Source organism: Ruditapes philippinarum, unplaced genomic scaffold, assembly GCF_026571515.1.
Source record: "Ruditapes philippinarum isolate M1 unplaced genomic scaffold, ASM2657151v2 ctg6845_1_1_1_1, whole genome shotgun sequence".
NCBI classification, from domain to species: Eukaryota; Metazoa; Mollusca; class Bivalvia; order Venerida; family Veneridae; genus Ruditapes; species Ruditapes philippinarum.
In genome coordinates this window covers 4,757-28,181 of record NW_026863478.1, presented here as the reverse complement: position 1 = coordinate 28,181, position 23,425 = coordinate 4,757, and the positions used below count along the sequence as shown (strand labels likewise).

At 31.2% G+C, this 23,425-nt stretch overlaps 1 protein-coding gene across 1 annotated transcript; it reads right to left on the bottom strand.

The window, feature by feature from the left end:
- Window positions 1-3,138: 3,138 nt before the first annotated feature.
- On the bottom strand, window positions 3,139-14,007 carry LOC132722186 (uncharacterized). The gene is made up of 4 exons (XM_060706635.1): window positions 13,981-14,007; window positions 12,989-13,619; window positions 9,300-9,563; window positions 3,139-3,467 (listed from the first exon to the last, which is right to left on the bottom strand). Exons 1-4 carry the CDS (start codon window positions 14,005-14,007, stop codon window positions 3,139-3,141), a joined length of 1,251 nt encoding a protein of 416 aa, XP_060562618.1.
- Between the last annotated feature and the right edge of the window lie 9,418 nt (window positions 14,008-23,425).

Sequence of the window (23,425 nt, the reverse complement as noted above, 5' to 3'; positions counted from 1 at the left end):
AGAGTTATGAACATTGTCACATAAAATGTAATTGGTGATAAGGAATAAGTATTTGAAGTTTGAGGTAGATACCTTTAAAACTAAAAAAGTCTTAGTAAAAAATAATAATTTTCTAGTAAAAAAATCTAAGTTTATAGGGAGATAATTCTTTAATATTGGTGGCAGAGTTATGAACCTTGTCACATAAGATGTGGATGATGATAAGGTACATATATTTGAAGTATGAAGTTGATCCCTTTAGAAATAAACAAGTAACAGTAAAAAATAGTATTTCTTCAGGAAAATTCTAAGTTCAAGGGGAGATAAACCTGAAAATATTGGTGCTAGAGTTATGAACCTTGTCACATAAGATGTGGTTGATGATAAGGAACATATATTTGAAGCATGAAGTTTATCCCTTAAAAAATAAAGAAGTAACCGTAAAAATAGTATTTTGTAAGGAAAATTCTTAGTTCTAGAGTTATCATAAGATGTTGTTGATAATAAGGAACATATATTTGAAGTTTGAAGTTGATACCTTAAGAAATGACAAAGTTAAAGTGAAAAATATTTTACTACACCAAAACCTTAATCTGAAATCTGGACGCGGACGCCACCGCCGACGCCGGGGCGAGTAGGACAGCTCTCCATATACTTCGTATAGTCGAGCTAAAAACTGCCTTGTAAAAATATGGAAGCTATTATAAACGAATGTATGAACACAATGTTTGTACCTATAATTCTATAAGTTTCGTGTTTATATAGAAGCATTTGTTCAAATGGTCAGCACCCTTCCCTGCTATCATTTGCCAGTTTTTTAAACTGATTGACAGAGATATGTGTTGATATTGACAACTGTCTGTTTCTCAGAAATGGCGACAACAAAGATAAACGGCGATTTTTAAACGTAGATAATAACGACTTTTATACTTGGTTGCTGCCCGCAATCTGGCGATAAAAGACACCATTGGTCTGCGGTCCTGATGACATTTTAGACATCATCTATCATCGCACAAGCGAGCAGCAACCTTTTATTGGCCTCTAAGAAATCCGTTGAACAAAAACGGCATGCGAAATAGTCATTATGTTAAGGGAATGGTTGTTACTTTAATAAGCTGCATGAGTTATAAGAACAAAACGCAACAATTACTTTATAAAAGCCGCGTAAAACGTTACGATATATGGTATTGAAATAAGTCAATCTATATTTAGACAAATCTATTCTGCCATGTATATGATAAAACCAGAAATTATGATTTTTAGAAAGTTTGTGGTTCTCTTTTGGACAAATAATAGCGTTTTTGATCTAATAAGCCAAAATTTAAAAAAATATTAACTAGTGTAAAAAAAACCTTTAGGGCTTTTTGCTTTAATAAACATACGTTAAAAGGCGTTAAGTAACGTAACACTTGGGCCCGGATATGAAAAATAACTATTTTTAACATTTTTACTTTTTATTATAATTGACAAATGAATTTATATTCGTGTGTTTCAATATATTTTTGGGCTCGTAATGAAAAATTTTTTTTGCTCGCCAGGGGTCGCAAAAATATATTTTATTCAATCTTTCAAAAAGTTTAATTTTAAATCAAATTTCAATCCTCTATTTTAAAATAAATGTACATTCCCAAAAAAAAAAACATATTTGAAACACTTACCATGGTTATCATATTCACATAATAGCTGATAATACGAATTAAGATAAATGATTCCGATTTATCATATTTTTCTTAATTAATATAAGAAAATTTTCATATTAAAGACGAACTGGCGGATACTCTCATCAATAAATATTACTCTGTTAACTGTTTAATTGATAAAAGAAACTACAAAATTAAAATGCTAAAATTTTTGTCGATATGAAAATGTATTGTTAGTTTGTTTGTTTTGTTTTACGGCGTACTGATCAACACAGTTTAGGTCATATTGCGCCAAAACAGAACGGATAATTTTGGCTAACCTCGGATGTTACAAGCAAAGAGTCAAAACCGCATCACCTGCTGGATAAACCCTCCAGTAATTCGAAACAATTTAGTCACTCACTGTACCTGTATCTTAGTGTAGACCAAATGTGATTTCGGTCAATCGCTATAACAAGAAGACTTATAATTTTGTCGACACTCGAATGTTTATCAAGGAAAATATATATTGTTTCATCCGTCTTTCTAACCAAATAAATTTAAATCATTTCAGTATGGTAAAATTAGGGATAAAAGTATCGGGTCAATAAAAGTATCAGATGATTAAATGATTCTAATTTGTTTACAATTTTTTAAGTGAAATCAAACTTAAATGTTTCTGACTGATTAGTTGTCAGTCATTGTCGCACGCTTTCAAATAAAATGAGTAATACTTTTTAAGTTTCGGGTCAATAAAAATGTTTTGTCGTGTGAGAGAGATTTAACTATTGCTCACATTTGTGTTTCATTAATGATATTTTACAAACAATCGGATAATAAGATATGACTCAATTATGAATCTATTTCAAAGATAAACAAATCCTTTAACGCAGCTGGAAATATTACAAATAAAAGGTATCGAATAATCTTTCTAGTCAAACTATTTTTTCCTATTTTTTTTCAAGTAATTTAAGAGAAATCAAACTTAAATGTTTCTAATAGATAAGTAATCAGTCATTGTTAAACGCTTTTAAAATTCGTTTGTTTAATTTGATACATTTTGAACCATATTAACCACTACAAATTACTGATTGTAAGAAATGTATAATTACCAATGTCTTGATTCCCTGCATGCTGTACATATAAACGTGTCATGATCAGGACAATAGAGAGTACATTGTGTATTTTGATGCTCGGCACAAGTCATAGTTCTTGTTACGTCAGTAAAGTCTGAAGACAGTAGATTTACACTCTTAAACATTTGTACATTTTGTGTTTACAGAATAAAAAATGTCGACCTATAAAGTTTTCAAAAATTCTTACATATCTTTAATCAGTCATTTAATACTTTTAATATGCACTGATTACAAACATACAGACTACACTGTTAAATATAAAAGATATCATATATCATAATGATAATTATTCATATTAAACTTACGAAGCCGTTGTTTTGCATTCTCTATGCCATTTGATGAGCAATAGGCAGTTATGTCATGCGATTCAATTTCATATTTCACTTGTAGCCATCGTCTAAGGCCTAACAATTCTTGTTGAAATTCGTTACTGATGGTAGACTTAAGAAAATCTTCCATGGTCTTTGAACTGTGGCAGTTGATTTGTATGTTTGTTGACGATTGGTCAGTGATAGAAATATCAAACGATACGGCATTTTTTTTATTGCCTTAATGAAATCTACGAGGTGATAGACTGGTGTATCAGTTGATCTTTCATCAAAAGGTAAACCAATCATATCATCTTTATCTTTAATATAGTCTCTCATTACTTCATAAACTCTTTGATTCCCTTCAGCACTTCTGTCACCATTTTTAGCAATAACATTTATCTGTAGATCAAGCAAGAAGTGCTCTGAAAAAAAAAACATAATAGAAAAATTAATGCAGACAATTTACGTGGACTCAAAATAAGCAGATATAAGCAGTCACATTGTTTATATGTGAGCGTATCTTAAAATAAGTTTACAATTTGGGTTTCGTGTTTATTTCTTCCCAACTGAACTGTAACAAGAGGGTTCGTCAGCCTTCGTGTGTAATCTTTGTATACAATGGCGCCCCGTGGGCATGCTTCTCTTAAAACCAAGTGCCATGCTTGCGTAAGTTACTATCTTGTAAAAGTAGTTTCCCGCCTTCGTAATATACACTAGGTGGGCCTAGTTATGCAAGAACAACAGAAAGATCTTTAGTAAAGAAGATGGTTCTTTGATGAATTATTGATATATTTTCCGCAAATACTATCTGTTTCAACCTAGGTTTTAGTTACTAATTATTCGTGTAACGTTCACTCAACGAAGGAAATAATCATAATTAAAATTATGTCCTTAATTTGTTTCTTTTGTCCCTCTTTCAATTCTAACAAATCTCTAAATTTCTTACAAATAAAGCCGTTGAATCAAGTTTTTTAAAGTTATTATTTTTCATAATTACCTGTAAGATCTTTTTGTTTCTCCGGCAGATTAAAAGATAGCATTAAGACTGAAGAGCTCATTTCCTTTATGTGAAAATATAAAAATAACAAATCGACCAAATGCAATTTTGTACATTGAATATTCCAATAAGCTTAAAAACTAAATAAATGCTTTATTTATTATATTACTTATATTAACTAAGTTTGTTGGCATGTATAGTGAATGGGAAAAAGAACATTTTTAGACCAGACATATTTTTGCAAAGATAATTCCGACAGTCCAACACCTTGTGTGTTTTTAACTTTAAAAATAACAACAGACATAATTGTTTGCTGTTTATATTACAAGCCCAGTTAAAAAGACACAAAGTTGCCAAACTCGGATTGTTTTAATTTACAGGATGAAACTATATAGATTTTTTATGCATATTTCGTTTTACCAGCAATATTATTCTTTAGAAATCTTTTTGATGTTGCGTTTTGTGAATTGGTTTATGTTTAAGAAAAAAAGGATACGTTTCTTCTAAAAAGAAAATGCGTCTCCTCTGCATATCGCACCCTCCTCATCTTATACCCAACCATTTTATTAAGTGTAATCTACTAACACCCCCCTCTTCCCCTGCATACCTACCGTTCCTATCTCAACCACATAATTTTCATTTCGAAATCTGCGATTCTTGTGTTGTAGCTTCATTTTTTAATTTAATTCTTCTTTGCCCTTGTAGCGATTTAACATTTTGTACGAAGTATATAAGTTATATAATATATTAAAATCTTAGTCATTATGCAATAATGTTTTACATGTTTAAGTTCTATCAATAAAAAGGAAACCAATTGTTGAAGCTGGGCAGTAAGAGGATATAAATCGTAATGTCTTTTTCAAACGGAGTACAGGAATTTTGAACTTACAGCTGTTTTTTACGTACTCGTTAATGACTTATGTTTTAATTTTAAAAAATCGTGGTCCCTTAAATGAACCAAGTTAGAAGTTAGTACAAGTTTGATTTGTCAAAAATTAAAACTAAGGACCACTTTTATCTGTGCATCTTTATCAGTTTGAAGTTTCAAATTCCAAGCGAAGAAAAGGTAAAATTAAACAAAAAGTTGTTACGTTATATATATTATCCGAATCAGGCGCTTTATCGTAAGACAAATAAACATGACGAAGGAGAGAACTGTATTTAATTTATAATTTGATTTAGTAAAATTCATTTAATTTCCTAATTCCTAGACCATTATAACATAGTGACGGAAAACTATGAATTCCTCCGTCCTAAAAACAAATTTTGATATCTAGAAAATAAGAATTTGCGGAAGGTAAGAAACTGTTTGAATTGACCAACTGAAAAGTTTTATTACGTAATACAACACTTTTCATGCCAATTAGAATAATCTTACAACTTAACTCCGTAATGTTAAATATTGCCTCATTGTACTCTTTAAAGTTTTAAAGAATCTAATACGAGGTCCCTTAATAATAAGCGTTGCACCGTGGATGGCTGTACAGAAAAACAAGTGTTTTAACATCTTTTCTCAAGTAATTGATTCGTTTGCAATTACACATTAGAATCAACAGTGATTCTCCAAAGAAGCTTTGTTGAAAACTAATATCGCATTTTTTGAAGCTTGAAAATCAACATGCCTGTTAATTTCAAATAATTGCCTACTTAATCGGTCCCGAGAAAGCATTTTTTTCATATAAATACTCAAATGCAAGTAGCTAAAAACTGCCCTGTTTGCTTGTTGCTGTTGGTCATTTCTCTCAATGATAGAACATCCATGCTTCTCTTAGTTTCTCTCAAATCCTGTCTTCCAAGGGTTAATCTCGAATCTGGTTTTGTTTGCATCTGTGTAAGAAATTTGTGATAGGACTCCGGCTAAAATCATTTGACAAGAATGATTGCATTGAACAAAAATACAGAATGCATAATTAGTCCATGAAAGCTAAGAAATTAATAATGGTTACGTCCCTAAATAAACTTAAGATTTTACAAGGTTAAATTTTTGTTATCAACACAATGCCGAATTGTTTAACTTGTTAAGAGCTTTGTTGACATTTTATCCTGTATTCTTTGCATATCTTTTTAATACCAAATAATGCGTGAAATGTGTGAAAAGGAAAATGGTAACGAGATCAGCTCGCAAGAGGAAGAATACAGCAGTTGATTCAATAGAAACATAATACAAAGTGTTGTATTACTATTTATAGTCAAATAATTGTTATTTACTTCTTTAGCACAATTTTTTCTACTTAACATAGCGCAATAAAATGTTAAACACCTAATGCCAAAAAGCAGAACCTGAAATGTACTTTTTTAGTTATATCATACAACTGTGCAAATAAACAAATAGTAAAACATTAAGAATTGCAAGATACAGGTCAATAAACTTAATTACAATTCTGATTTTATCGTAGTTCTTAATTGAGAAGAGAAAGTAACGATTATTTCCTACACAATTGCTAATACAAGAACAATATAAATGTTATCGCCAAACGGCATAAATCTGTCTTATAATTACTGACATTACCTTTAGGATTAATTACAAAAATCTATATAATTGTTAATGCGTTGCAACGCCGGGCCTTTCAGTGGGTCTTATTGCTATGTTTGACGACTCCTGATTTTACTACTGTCCTAAACACGTTATAGCTATTATCATCCAATAGGAGTATTACCATATAACTAGTAAACGGAATGCTTCTTCTACGGGCCTTGGCTCCCCTTCAAAGGTGTATTTACCGATGTGTTTGGTATCCTTTGATTTCTATTACTTCTTTGAACATTATGATGAACGTGTTTAGTTGATTTTCAGATAGTTCACAGTTTGGACTGTGAAGAATATTCATCCTTGCTGCTCCCCTGCCTGAAAAGTTAACACTAATAGTTATCTAAAATTCATTTTAATTTGTCTGCTAAAAATACTGCACTTATAAAATTAATCAATGTTTAGAAAAAACCAATCTCGGAAAAGACTGTTTATAGACATGCAATAATGAGGCTTAAATATAAAACATGATATAATAGTAGAGGATATTGTGTTTGTTTGCATTGTTAAGATTGGAAATAAGTAATTTCACTGAGTTGAACTACCAGATGCAATATTTTCACGAGTTTGGCGGTTCTACCAACGAAGTGAAAATATAACTGGGTGTCAACTGAATGAAATATATTTCAATCTTTTAATATGTTAAACAAATGAAATGTTTCTTTTATAGTTAAAAAAATAATTTTTTACTGATTTTGCCGGCGTTAACGTCGCCCGCATTCTCCTTTTGGTTGACCTCCCCATGATAGCATGAGTTTCCACATCCATAAGTTTTTGAATTAAGTTCTGTAAATGTCCTCTAAATTTTTGTTTAGATTGTTTAACATGAAGTTGTATGATGAACATAAGACCTTTTTTCCTAAAATAAGCAATATTTTGACGTTAATGAACGGGCATGTCCATTTTCTGCCTTGTTATTCATTGTGGTTATGATTTTCTTTCATTTCGCAGCAGAATAGTCCCGGCTAACAGTGAAAATTAGTATTGTTTATAATTCACTATGGTTTTCAACAATACTAATCAATTTTGATACATTTGTATATAAAAACACTGAAAGCATAAATAATTATTATGAATGTTCAATGAAATTACATACAACAATAATTTGATGACTGTGGTGAGATGTTGTACTTGCAAACCAATCTTATTTCCCCATCGGATGGTATCTCCAAGCATTATTCTATATTCAAGTTGTTTTTATACGCATACTAATAAATCCGGGAACAGTCGACCTCTTAAGCTGATCCTTGCATTGTTCCAGTAAAAAATATGTAACAAAGATGTGCAACACTGCCCATCCGCAATCCACTTGCTCCAATTCCTGGATATCTGATTGTGAATATGGATCTGTGAAAAGCGAGTATTATAAATGATTTGATTATAAACGTGCCCATACAAAATACCCCGTTTGGAAAGCACATTTGTCTTGAACTGGTTCTGACTTTGGGAACATAAACAATGATGTTCCTTTTCTTTGTCGTTGGCATGGGCGTTTATGTGGAGAAGACTTCCTGTACAAGTGTGCAAGGATTCCAAATTTTTCTATTAGTTCTTATGTTGCTTTTGGACAGCCTTGGTCGGAAAAGACCTTTCTAAAACATTAAATATGTTGTAAGCGGCAGAGCCCTCTTCATCCATTCTGTAAAATTCCTTGTTGTTATCGTGTTTTCTGTGATAAGGGTCGTCCACGAAATTAGATTTACAGAAATTGAAACAACTAATTTTCCCTTGTATTGACAAATAGGGTAGAAATAATGCATTGAAGTAATAGATTACCAGCTGTTTGGACCAAATAATGTCTTAAAAAAACTAATGAATTTAAAGGACCTGATAGAGACTAAATGAAAACTATAATAAATACGTGGGTAATATTACAAAAACGATAGAAAAGATTAAATATTTGACCTTGTTTATTTGAACTGGTTGTTTTTAGATAACATTGCCCAAAGTCAATTGATTCATCCCGTGTCTAATGTAATTCGTGAATCAACAAGTGTGTGTAGAAACCTCTTGCATTGTAAATTTTTTTTAGAACCTTTCTACAGAAAAGAATTGTTAGAAGTCCTTTGTGTTGCCAGACAGGTCCTACTCGTGTAGCAGAGCACTTAATTCTATAATCAATGTTCCATTCAATAACCGCAATCTTGACTGGAAGATAAGACCACACTAATGTTCAACTCCTGTTAAAAAATAGGAATAAGTAAATGAAACAAATCATACCTTAATTTCTAAGAGTCCTATATTAAAATCTACTATCTGCGGAATTAGGTAAGTGCAAAAAAATAAACAAACATACTTTTTTGAAAATAAGTCGTACATTAAAATGATTTATTGTAGGAAGCAAAGGATATTTTCCGTGAATGTTCAAATATGTGGTCCCTCTAAGTCGTGTACATCAAGAGCAACAATTATGGGTATGTGATAAAGAACTGTATATATTGCAATTGTGCCTATCATTTACATTTCACTTCTCTTGCATTTGAGTTATTTCGTCAAGATAATTGTCTAACGAATTAAAAAATAATAAAGTGAAGACAGTCAACTGAACAGTTAAAGCCTAATGTAAAATTTCGTGTCTGAATAATAATTTACATAATACTAAGTTTGCTTTCTAATTGAAGCTTGAAAGTTAGGAAATAGTAAGTGCCCAGGTAAGGTATGTTATTCTTTACTCTGTTCTAAGCATGTAACAGAACACAGCGTAGTTGTTATAATTCGATTAAAGCATACCTATAACAGTAAGATCCGCTGATGTTGAAATATGGCCACATACACACGTATATTGACCCGTATCATCTAATGATGCACGGGAAATCGCTAACCAATGATTGCCATTCTTGCTCATGACCATTAAATTGTTTGAAATTTCAACCGGCTTGTAATCCTTCCTCCACTCAACATTTTCATCTATTGGAAGGTTGAGTTTACATGTCAAAATAGCTGAATCATTGATGTAGACACTTTTGTTCCGAAGTGTTTCAGTGAACATTTGGCCTGAAGTATATTGTATTTCGTTTATTAGATTATAATTCACAAATATAAAATTATTGAATACTGCTCGTGCTATTATCAAATTGAAAACGATCTGAAAACGTATGACATACATAACATATAATACAGAATTGTAAACATATCAGCGTCTTACAAGATAATGTTATGAAAATAAAACTGACAACATCATGAAAACAAGGCACAAACAAGAATATGACAATTTCACCTGGAAGTAAACATTACATAAATGTTCTACATTAATATATCTTTCCAAGCATGGTTTTTGTTCGGACAGGCAAACATTAATTTTTGTTGCACTTGTACTTTAGGCATAAATATCGAAAAGTACGAGATTTGATCGAGAAATACGCGAAATTAAGCCATTAATTCTCAAAAGTATTTATCAAAAGTTCATGTAACAAACACTATATTAATGCGTAACATATCCTCGTTACATTGAAACAAGTAATTATAACAATTATACATATTATGACCACTACTGGTTACCAAGCAGTTTCCGGCCCCTTGGAGTTTTTCGGCCTTATAACATTTGCATTCAGTACTGTCTATTTTTTACCCAGTAAGGCATCTATGTTACTTCATCAATCAGATCAGAGAGACACGTGTTTTATATGCAACAAAACGGTTAAAATAGTACAGCGATTGACATGTTTTTAAGTTTTACCTGTGGTTTAAAGTTACATAAGAGAACTTGCAACTTTAAAAATAAGCAACGCCAGTGGAATTCTAGTTTGAATGCCCATGTACAATAACACTAAGATCCTTTTCTAAAAAACTTTTAAACAAATATTTGCAGCCGACAGGGAAATGGTTGAGAAGTCATATTTTTTCGAAAAATAAAACAACATATGAACATTGTTTACTGGTACTGAACCATATTCAAAACAAAAAAAGGGTCCGAAAAACTGCTAGGAAATTTTGAATAAAAGTGAGAAAAGGTGTAATATTTCTAATCCAATTAAACAGTAAGATTTAAGAGCAACATTAAAAACATGGTAAGGTTTGACAGGTACTTGTTCTGACAAATATTTGTACTCGTCCGTAGACATTTTTTTATTTGTTAAGAAGAGCAACTTGGGCCGGAAACTGCTAGGAAACCAGTACAGGCATAACAGAGCAAACGGAAAGCCTAATGACAACATAACGTTTTAAGCAGCGACGTCAAAAAAAACCCTTAAATGTTTTCAAAGTATTTACCACTGTAGGCAGTATAAGGTTAATGCCCCATAACCTATAAGGTCAATGCTTATGCTTCTCTAGACCCTTTCATTTAAGCGATAACAGTCAGGGAAGAGTTACTTACCTTACTGGATGTGACGTAAATGGGGGATAAAACTATGCAGGCCGCATAGAATGTTAGCTTATTGAAAAGTTAAATACGTAAATACTGATAGTTCAATTATGATTCTACCATGTAAAACTTACGCATGCATACATAAATTCAATATCAAGACAATAGAAAAATACAAAAACAAAGATTGAGATTAATTCTCGCTACGAAGTGAAACAGCGAAATTTCAAAGTGAATATATTTATAAGATCTAGATTTGCTCTAATGCCAGGATAAGAAGCTAGTAACTAAATCAAATTTTTATATTTTATAAACACCTATACACACTGAAATTGCCTATTATAAATTTAGATGTTCATTTTCTAGTTTTCTGTGTTATTTTCAGTCATTTAGAAAATTCCGGCGTATTTGTGATAAGATTGCCAATGTCTTTAAATGATTGTTTTTCAAGCTTTAATAGAACAATAACAGAATGCATTCTGCAAATACTTACTGATTCTTTTTCATTATGGCGTATAAATAATATTTTAAAGAACCTGTGAAGGATATAATTTTATAAATATTCTGGAAAGAAGGAAAACCATCTGGCAATGACTTTTATAATTTAAGATTCGCACCAGAAGATATTAAGATAATTTTGATAGTAAAAATCTATTCTTATGATTATAAAAATAGACACCTTTTCCCAGTTACTTATTTCATAGATAAATAGATGTGTATATATAAGCGCCACTGCATGGGCCGTAACATATTATTTAACAGGGTGCATATGTTGTATATACAAGCGGCACTTAATTGGCTGTGCTATCATAAATCACCAGGGTGCATTTTTAGAGTTATAACATAAAATCAGATTACGTCACTTTTGTTAGTTATCAAAATATTTATGGTCCGAATTTTGTTATGGATCATCCTAGGGACATTATTGGTCATGCCTTACTGATTTGATACTCGATCCAGAGTCCTACCTACTGGCACAGTCAAAAATACATAAAATTATAATTCAGTTTAAAAACGAAATTCTATGAACGTGTTTCACAACTTGTTTATTTTTTAATATTTGTTAAGCTGAGTATGAATTAAAAAATGTCCAGTTGAAAATATTACTTTACCAGCTTAAATATATTGGTGTGATGTACGATTTTTTTGAGAGTGCATTTTTGCAATCACAAATAGTATACAGTCAAGTAAATTCAAAAGAATTTTACTTTTTATGCCTTTACATTTTTTTTTGGAAATTACATAGATTAATATTGTTTTTTTCTTTTGTCTTAGTAATGCTTAAATCAAAATGATTTTTAATAAACCAGTATCTTGCAATTAATTATTACGCAGCCGTTTTTCGAAACTACAGAATCCTTACATTTTTGAAACTCAAAATATCTTTTGGGTATTGTATATTAGCAGAGACATAGATACATTATCTATATCTCTGGTATTAGCAAGTTAGTACGATTTAACTGCCTGGTAAAATTTTCATTATTAAGAATCTAACGAAAATGGTAATCATGATCAGTTACCCAGCAATATGGTCTACTATTAAAACAAATCGTTAACCTTATTATAGTAAACATTTTTATTCATTTCACCATCCTTTTTATGTAATATCTTATTCAATTACACAAAATTTTGGCAATTTCAATCTGCCAATCTTACAAGAGAAAGGATTAAGATCTTTATATCCCTCTATTATTGTACTTAATCGTATCGGCATTGTCCACCGTATCCCCCAATGACGTCATCCAAGGACGACAACTTGAATACGGTCTTAAATGAAAGGGTCTATACCGTAAGTAGTAGTGTTGTTTAAAACAAATGCCGAATGTCGGTCACCGTTAGTGTGCTTACAACCGAAATCTATGATTTATAAGAGCTGTTAATGAAAAACTGTTGTTAAATATGATTGGAGGAGGGGGGACAGTAGAAAATGAATCTGTCGACTTAAATTTAGTAAATTTTTAATCATAAAAAGAATAAGTTTTGGATGAATAAAATTAATATAGATAATTGGTAAATATATAAACACTTATTGACAACTTGCAGATAAAGTGATGTGTTTGGATACAAAATAACCATATGGATCAATTTAAAGTCATACTGTAACAGCAATACTTACAATTGGTCGGAAGCTTTTGATCGTCTTCTTCGCTAGTGATATCATTATCTGTTACGACATCTACTTCCATTGCAATTTTCAGATGAGTTTTAATATCATTTGTCCGTGTTAGTTTGCCTATCTGTTGTTCGCTTAACGTCATTAATTTTGATTCAAATGAAAATATCATACGTTTACAATCAAGATTAGCTTGGTCGTCTATGAGCGTTATCAACTCGAGTAATTGTTCGTGCAATAATTCTTGTTTCTCCTTGTAGGTATTGTATGTAAGGGAGGCATATTCTACGTATTTTTCAATATCTTTTCTCTGATCATATATACATTGAATAGCTTTAACTTCTGTACCAGTTAGACCTGATTTAAATAAAACTGATGTCACAGCACATAATTGAAGTGTGTCCCATGTATCAATGTAGTCATTGATATTATCTTCTTGAAATAATTGAAGAAACTCTGTTTCATACTGTGTTTTAATTGTATGACTATTCTCATTTAACAAAATACAAAGATCTCTTCCACATTTTGTCACTTCTCTTTTTATAATGGCCGTCAATGCAATAGGCGAAGCTTGTTCCAATAACAATATATGCCTCAGGTAGTGTTCATGCCCTCTAGCTTTATCATAGTTTATCTGCAACGTGAATTATAATAAATTGTTTTAATAAATGAGATTGGATATTCTGTTTGAAAATTTGCGCGACTTTGGCTGCTTAATGACTTTGATTTAGTACATTTGCTTTATTAAATAAAACCAACATCATATCAAAGTATAGAATCGAACAGATGTTCTTTTTATTATAATTTTGACATGCTTTTACTCAAAGTATTTAGTAAAAAGGTATTACAGTGTAGTCTATACGATAACTGTATGAAAATCATATAATTATATAGATCTTAAAATATAATTTACAATAGCAAAGTGTGTAATCCTACGATAATCTATATAATCTGAAAACTATTAAAAATCAAAACTTAACAGAAATCAAGTTTACCGATGATGACATCTCCATTGTTTCCATTTTTATTCGTTGTTACGTTGTTCGTCCTGCTTTAAATTGTCAGCCATACAGAACTCTAGAAGAAAGAAAATAAAATGATATACACTTCCTTTACTAAGATATTTTGAATAAGAACTTTATGTATATTTTTGTGATATGTGCACTCTTGTATATACTTGGTCTAGAATAAAGATCGATCTCACAACGATGATTTAACAATTTTACCTACAATTTTATTTATGCGAATTGGTAATCATTGCCGAAATATGGAATATCCACAAGAAACATCTTTAAAAACATACAAGACAAAAGTATATCTTCCTTATATTGCGTAGGTTATTTCGGAGTGTTGAATACATGAAGAAGTGTTATCTAAAAGCTTATTTAATTATGGAAATACAGTAAACTACGCTTATAACGAACTCATTGGGACATTCAAAATATGTTCTTTATAACCAGAGTTCCTTGTAAATATATAGCAAATTAGTTCCTTGTATCAATGGTTTTGATAGCTAACAAATTTACATATAGTGAAGAGTTTTCCATCGTCCTCCAATTTGAAGAGCAATTGATAAAGAATAATAACTCATATGGGTACGTCATTGTTGTCTCGCTTACATTGATTCAATGAAATAATTGCAATGTTTTTATTTTAAATATAATTTTTATATGTATTTATATATTTATATCATAATTAAACGATATAAATAATATTGTTATTTATTGACAATTCAGTATCATGTAGGAAGACGGTCAATTTGCGAGAAGTCGCTTATTTAAGTTTGCGAATGTTTACAACTCTTCAGGTAAAATTCAATATCCTGTAAACTTTTAAAAACTCGCTCTTCTACATGTACATTAAACTCGAAATACGACCTGTTATCCGAAGAATTAAAAGCTTTCGTTTCGAAGAAAATTCATCATGATACATGGAACTATAAACGGTACATTCGGCCGAGTTTTAATCTGTGTAGAAAAAGCGGGATCTATTTACGAATAACTGATATTTTGTAGTTCGTTATAAAAGTGTAATTTTATGTACCTTAACTTAATTGGGACTTAAAAATGAGTTCCCTATAAGCGATAATTCTTTATAACCGTGTTCGCTATAACCGAATTTTAATATTGAATAAAGAATGGCATTTCGGACCAACAGAAATTGGAAGCTCGCTATGACCGTGTTCGCTATAAGTGAAGGTTACTGTAATTACTTTTGCAAAGTCTCATTTGTAAACATTCGTTCAAGGACGCCAATACAAAATATAATTTAAATCTACAATTTTGCTTCAATTCATATAAATCGTATATTGAAGATGAACGTCATTTTAGAGTTACACAAAGTTGATTCGATAAAGCAATATGTAGCGTTTTTTAATTGAATGAAATGAAAATCAAAATTGAAAAGGTGGCACGTTTTGTCGGTAAACCTAATCCTTGGATCTAGGAAACTAGTGCAAATATCGAAATACACTTTAAATGAAATATTCCAAGTGATTTTCATATTTATATTTACGTTAGTTGACATTATATTGAATGGTTGTTAGATCAATGGAGCACTGTGAGATGTGTTGTCTTGTTACGGTTATTGTGCCTCACACAGACATATTCAGGTAAAAGTAGATACACGTGCTTCATAGATGCGCAAAGATACGTGTATGTCAATCATGAATTCAAATCACTGAACACAGCATCAATTATAATATAATCATAAACACTGAACATAATCCAATAATAGTACCACACGGTTCAGAGTTTGTGATGTTGTGTCTTTCGGAATATTCATGTAAATGAGTTTTTGGGATAAGGAGCCTTATTGGTGGTTTCGTCATATTAGACACAAGTTATCAAATGCATTTTCTAACAGTTAATTCTAATGTTAAATAAATTGTTTTTTAAAGAACTATTTAAATTTTTAAAAGCGATGTGAACTGTTGTCTATTGATAAGTCGGAGGAAACTAAGCTTTGCTTCCGAAACTCCTTCAAATTATTTAGGAATGTGATTTAGACGTGTATACGTTTAAGAAAGATCCTTTACATTCTTTTTCTTAATTTTGAAAGGCCAATGAGATCTCTGATATCAGTTTAATTTAATGGAACTGGTCGTCCGTCCGTCAATTGGCAAATATTAAAATCATTAGACACGTTTATATCCTGAATTCTACTAAAGCCGGTGTTATGGGGCATGGACGGTAATTTGCGCTTTTCAGTACCGTCCAAGGACAGGCTTAATAAAGCTGAAGCTGCAACATATTCAATTTTGCCGATTTTGGCGTTCTTTAGGATGTGTGTGTGTGTGTGGTGCGTGCGTGCGAGCGTGCGTGCGTGCGTGTGTGTGTGTTTTTTTCTTCACTTTTTTAAAAATGATTCCGACAGATTATATTGTTAACATGGTAATAAACTTTAAATTGTTACAACTTATTTTTTAGCATGTTCTTATTAACAAAATAAATACTTACTTATATAGGTGTCTATCCAACAATATCTTCTATTTTATAATTTTCGAATTAAGTCTTAATTAATCAAAAATGTCAGTTTTCACACATTAGTAGGCTAAATTGTAATGTCTGTTCTTTAAACCTCTCACATGGGTTCCATTACGATCGTTATGATAGATAAATTGCATTTACTTCAATACAGCACCGTACACTATGATCGAGATATAGAGATACAGTTCATGGTCGGTTAAAAGTGTGGAGCACAATGAAATTCATAATAAAATTTGTAAATCAATATTTCAAGATAGTCAACTTAAACCAATGCATATATATTTACAGACTTATCTGGTTATATTAATTAACACTTTAAATCATGAAACATTTGTCCTGTTAAAACGTATGTATTTACGTACATGTAAAGTCAATATTGAATATTGATAGTTGTTTAACGTTTCTTCATATTGAATGTACGAGGGGCAATGAAATATTAAGCGGATAACAGTATTTTATCACGTGCATATGATATTGATAAAGCAATATTAATATTTGGACTAAATACTTAATACATGTATATTTAAAATAATTGTAAATCATTTTACAGAGAACACTAAATGCCACTTTGAAATTTATCATTCTTTACCACATGAAGCGCTCAGATTAAGGATAGTGACGCCAACAATGTAAATCCTTAAAACAGTACACGCAGATCTTAGTAATACAATCCTGTGTGGCAGATCACATGTGAGAAGGTAGTTTATATACCTCTGCGATGTTTTGCTCAGGAAGGTAGAACCCATTGCGCAGCGAAGAATGAATGATTGTTTGCCCTCTGTTTTCGTTTCCATTGTCAGTGACCTGCACGACAATAGTTCTGCCAACATTTGAATCAATTTATTTGAGCATCAACAATATTGCTGGCAGGGATTTATTCAGTTTCACGCAAAAATCACAGTGCATTTTCCTTCAAAATGAACTTCGTCATGTGTGACCATTTTCATTTTTAAAACTTATTATTGCATTCATTTGTCATAACAAAACGTTACAATTTTGTATATAAATAAATTTAGTTTAAGTTGCATTGAAATTGAATGAAGTATAAAACCGCTTTGCGACCACCCCGATATAAACCCATTTATACGAACGTTTTATTAGACCTGAATCTTTATTTTCAATTCGACGGATGCCAGCTACCATATCAAGATATTCCTAATATTCCGTAATACGAGGAGTAAATTCAGTTTCGTTTCGTTAATCTTGTTCATTTATCCAACGCTGGTTCTTTCTCACCTTGTATTTGAATTGCTTGAATATTGCTGAAATTCTTTTGATGTTTGATGCAGCAGTTGACAGCTTTACCACTTTTACCGACATCTTTTTTTACGAAAGACACCGTCGGGAACCTGTTACAGTATCGCGCTTTCCAGTTACAGTATAGAATTTTCAAGATTTAGGATTATATGTGGCGAAAACGGGTAGGTGATTTTATTTTGGTCCATAATACAAGTAGTTCAATTTCTAAAAGATGTTTTTGTAATTTGCTTATAAGGAACTGGATCAGGTATCTAGTCATATATTTATTCATACCATGAAGCGCATTTTTATCTCTTTATTGTCTCATAAATGTGCTGACTTGACAGATTGAAAATTTGAATTGAGAGACCAACGCATGTTTCGTCCAATTCCGACATTATTTTAGCATGTCTACAAAAGTAAACCTACATAACGTTAGTCCTTTGTGTTTAGAAACGTTTTTAAAAGTAAATGACCAGTTGAACCTATTTTCCTGTTCGTTTGAAAAAATAAACAATGTTACAGTATAGAGCGAGGAGAGTATTGCAGAGCGACTTTGATCCGATTTTGTTACAGTATATACCAAGATTTCGGTTACAGTGTAGATACTTGCCAAATTTCAAATAAAGTTTGTGAATCCATTATTTTTATAAAATTACCCATACCATTCTATTTAATATATTCTTGAAAGTTGTATTATTGCCATTTTTTCTTCAGAAGAAAGGTTACAGTTTGAAACACACATTATAATGCATATAAGTTATAAAATACAGAATAGGAAAATACAACTCTGCAAAATTGAAAATGCAGACTCGATTTGTTTGAGCCTGTTCATAACTGCAAGCTACCGTCCACGCCTCCTAGCACCAGCTTAAGCAGAATTTAACATGAACGGGTAAACTTAAGTATTACTTATACATCTGTATAGATGTGTTCATATGAACGCTATCATGGAACCTACATTGTGGCACAAAGCGGCATATTGTCCTAAACATTTAAAATTGCTTGTGCCCTAAACGAGAACACAATGGGTGAAACTAAATAAAATAGAATTTTTGAAAGGGGATCGGAGGTTATGAAACCTGCATACCACAGACAAACTGTCAAAAGACACAATTAAAAAGCAGAAAACATATCCTAAGTTATTAAGGTCATGTGAAAACATTCCTACTTAACTGTATAATACAATTTTTTAATTGTTTTTAAGCACTGCATTTCTCTTAATAAGATATATCATCCTATGAAGTTTCAAGTTCATAGCTTTTATAGGTTTCATTTTCACATCATCAAAATAAATAAAATAAATATAGATTGAACACCCAGTCAGAGTTGGTCATGTATTCAATCCAAACCATACTCTACACTAATACAAAAATATTTCACAGATCTAGTTGAATATATTTTCAAGTTCACAACTAAGAGCCAAATACACAAAATACCACAATATATAACCCTTTTAAAACATAAATCCTTTGGGACCGACCGATGAAATAAACGATATGCCTACTAAGACAGAATCAATGTCAGCTGAGCATTAATCATATGCTGGATCCCTGTAAAAACAGTGCAAGGGAAAGGAGCTCCATACTACATAAAGTCATTGCAAAATTTCTAACAATTTTGGTTCTGCTCGTATAATGTCTAATTTATCTCTTTGAATTGGAGTCTCCATCTATTTTTAGAAAATCCAATTCAGCCGGTGAATATGATACTTCACCAAGTGTATACGATTTTATTAAAAGTTCCGTTGACTACTGTTTGGACCAATGAGATTGCAGATATATTTATATCATATAATAAACATGCATGTATATTTGTTTAAATGTACATTGAACGCTTATCGTCAAATGAAAATTTAGCTAATCAATGTTAATGGAGACACTCTATTGTGATACTATTATTTATTTCTTTTTCTTTTTTTTTTTTTGGACATAAACAAACAGCGAAATGATTTCAAATTTATATGATATACACATTTACTTTGAGTTTTTTTCCATTGTATGTCAAAAACATTTACTAGTATTTTTAAATGTGTATCCGGAACTATATCACCAGATGAATACTGTTAATTGTAGTTGAAGGGTTCCATCCCTACCCCCGACATACCCTCCAATATCTTTATAATAAAATTCCATTGAATTCTTACGGTTACTGACTTTAGAAGTAAGAATGATTCTAGCGGTATACGGTTGACTGTGGCTTTTATTACGAGCTTACCGCCAGTTTTGAAAATGCTGCACCGGAGCTACGCTGGTAACCGCATAAAAAGGTTTTATTTTTATGTTTCTTTTTCTGTAGTCAGTCATTTGACAAATGTTAAAGGTTTACAGAATATCTAAACAATAAAGTTTTATATACGTAATTGTACTAAATTATGCCGATATAAATATTCAAAATGATCTTTAAAGTATTATGCCATAGCAACCGTTTGCGCATATTCATTTCTTTTCATTTAATTTACTTTTAAATATTTTATCCGTGAGCTTACTGATTTATTTGTGTCAATCCTAGCTCTGTGCTGAAAAGGCGCTACTTTTGTACTATTCGTGTGGATTGTTGTATAGTCCTGAGATACTTGTTATACACGGCGTGACAATTTGTGTAAAATTGTTGTAGATGCCACTACCAATGTCATGTGTGTTAACAAAATCAGAATTCACGAGGACCATAGTTGTGTAGAAAAGTGTTACATGTTACCACACACATAAGAAATAAATGTTCTAGAATTGCTTAAGTCTGCTCTATTTGATTTCTTGATATTCATGACTGCGGTTTAGAAAAAAATGCCGGAGTGTAAATTTTATGTCATAGAGCGTAAGATCACCTTTATGGCTAGCAAAAACCATTCCAATAGACATTTTTGATTTTAAGTAAAATATTAAATATATTGCTCTTAGAAAAGTTAAGATTTTAATCTGCATCGTGTTATTGATATTCAGAAATTGCCACAGTCATCATAAAGGAGTCGTAGGTAAGGATATGTTGTTGAAATGCAAAAATATCTACAGAGCTATCGCTACAGTCATATTGTTGTAATCGTTGGTGTTACCGTTGCTTTCCGAAAACTTTCAGAATGGTCATATTCTTTCTCATTCAATAGCCTTCCTAATTGGACATAGCAACTCTTTGGTCAAGACCTAGAAATTGACCATAATGGACTATTCTCTATAAATCACACCGACCATCAATGTAAATTGATTGATTTATGCTTAATTTTTGCTATAATTGACAATAACTTTGTTATTTATTGATAGATTGTCTTCGTACCTGGAAGAACAGTCCTTTGAACAAGTACTCTTCAAGTAGATTTTTGACAATCACTCCATAATTTTGACTTTGAAGGTCAAATCATTAACTTTGCTTGAATTTTGCTATAATTGGCTATATTTTTGCTATGTATAAATAGATAGATAGATAGTCATCATACAACTTTTTTCAGGTAAATTTGTGAAAAAGCTCAAACTTAGCTTGACTCATTTTTGAAATTGACGGTCAGAGTATTGTAATTTCACATGTTTTGCTATAATTGGCTATATTTGTTTTAGTTTTTTTATGGACTGTCTTTATTCTTGGTACAATAAATTTTTATGACAATAATTAAAAACTATGTACCATTTAATTCAATTGGGCATTGACGGTAATTTGACCTTGACAAACCCTCAAAAATGAAAATCCAAGGATAAGTATGTGTTGCAAGAGTTCCTATTGATTAAAATAATAAAATATTCAAGTAATTTTTGTATTCGCTGCGTTAACATTGAATACAGTTCTATCACAATTTGCGGGATTTCAATAGAAGAATGGGTACCGAACAACGCAAAGTAGTTCTACACAGATTTTCTTGTCACACACAAGTGATAAGATTTTGAATTGTCAGTAGTTCATTTTTGATTTTGTTATTTCTATCGTATATTATTTGCATGTTTTCAGGATATAATCAGTAAAAAATATCATTAGTATTCATTCGCGTTAACTTTGCGTAAGGAAGTAGTTCGTACCAAAACAAAGTTTTCGACGCTATATTTGTATGTGAAAGCTGATCTCATCATTTTCTAAAGTAGGTACAGAAAACTTACCAATATTATTTGAACTTAATTTAATCTGTTTATGAATTCTTATTTGGATTTCATGATGTGTAACAGTGTTGATAATTCAGGTGTCTTGATATATTTTTTTTTGTTGTTTGAGTTGTTTCCCCGCAATATCACTAGTTTTGTCTATGTTTAAGCGGCTTAGTTTGTAAAAAGTTCAAAGTGTTCTTAATTTATTGGAAATATGGATTATTGATAGTTGGTCAGTATTATTTTGAGTTGCATTTGGTTTAAATTAGTGTTTTATAGAGTGTTTGTCATAGATGATTTTTAATTAAGTAACGAGTGTGGTCTGATTTGATATTCCAACTCGGCACGGGTCAACTCGGCCCACTTTTCAATTAATAATATTTAGGTTTGTGTTTTCACTATTTATTGTAATTATTTATAATACATGGATTGACAGTTTCCGAACTAGCAGCAGACAGGCTTTCTTATCAGTAGAATAGTGAGTAAAGATAACCGATTGCGTATCTCAATGTATTTCTGACTCGTGGTAGGTTTAACCGTAAATTTAAATACCTTCAGTGTCCCACTAACTCATTCATTCAAATTTGATTAGTGACCACCTGCAATTAATTAGAAGCTTATGATATTAAGTAAACACGTTTTTGTTTCTTATTTTTTGAATAGTACTTTTAATACAAACAAAATGCATCTAAGGAAACACATTTTCATTAGATCTATATTAATTTTATCGAATCTGCAAGACAAATAAAATAACTTTTTTTTCTAAATATACTTTATTTCCGTAGAAGTAGATCTACAATGTAAAATTATATAATAATAAGATATTTCTCATTATTCATTTACTTTAACAACATGCAAAGCAAAGTTAATACGTTATATATATTTTTGTAAAGTGGGCCGAGTTGACCCGTGCCGAGTTGGTATAGGGCCGATTTGACTCTTTTCCATTTGAAATGTCATCAGTTTTCGTGATTTGGAACCTTTGAGAATTGTTTTCAGAAAAATCCGTTAATCTAGCTCTCTGTTTACTTAATCTCACAATTTATTCATATCACTTTGCACATTGTGTTTATTATATTTTGCAGAAGTTACAGCAGAGAGAGAGAGAGAGTTTGACAGTATGCGTGTTTGAAGAAGATAATGCTTTTTTTGGTACATTCAATTCCACGAACTGGTGAGTTTAGAATTTATTTATGATTATGATGTATTTTATAATAACTTCATTAAATGAACTTATGATTGTGGCGGCCAATAGAAAGCATATAGCTATATTATCAGTTAATATACCTACAGGTTAAGTAAGCAGTTCAATGTGTTGTAAATATTTAATACACCGGTAAACACTTTCAGAACTAGCAGACGAGAGGCTTTCCTTATCAGTAGTTTTAGGATTAAAGATAACCGGTTGTTTTCTCACTGTATAAATTGTATGTAAAATGGTCTGCAATGTGGTAGGGTTAACTGTTCATTTGAATACTTTGTGGAGTCAAATGATGTGTTGAAGAATATACTATGATGAAGCTAAGATCCAACGTTTGCTATTGGTGTAATACATTTTAAAAGCGGACATTTAATCAGAAAAACTAGCGGTTTTGTTTAATCATAAGAGATATCAATTTTACTCGAAGATAAGGGAAGCAACTCGTATTTTT

Coding starts and splice junctions, on each gene's coding strand:
- LOC132722186 (XM_060706635.1), bottom strand. CDS start 14,007: ATGGAAACAATGGAGATGTCATCATCG. Junction 9,564..12,988: donor TCAAAAGCTTCCGACCAATT/GTAAGTATTGCT, acceptor AATATACTTCAG/GCCAAATGTTCACTGAAACA. Junction 3,468..9,299: donor AGCGGATCTTACTGTTATAG/GTATGCTTTAAT, acceptor TTTTTTTTTCAG/AGCACTTCTTGCTTGATCTA.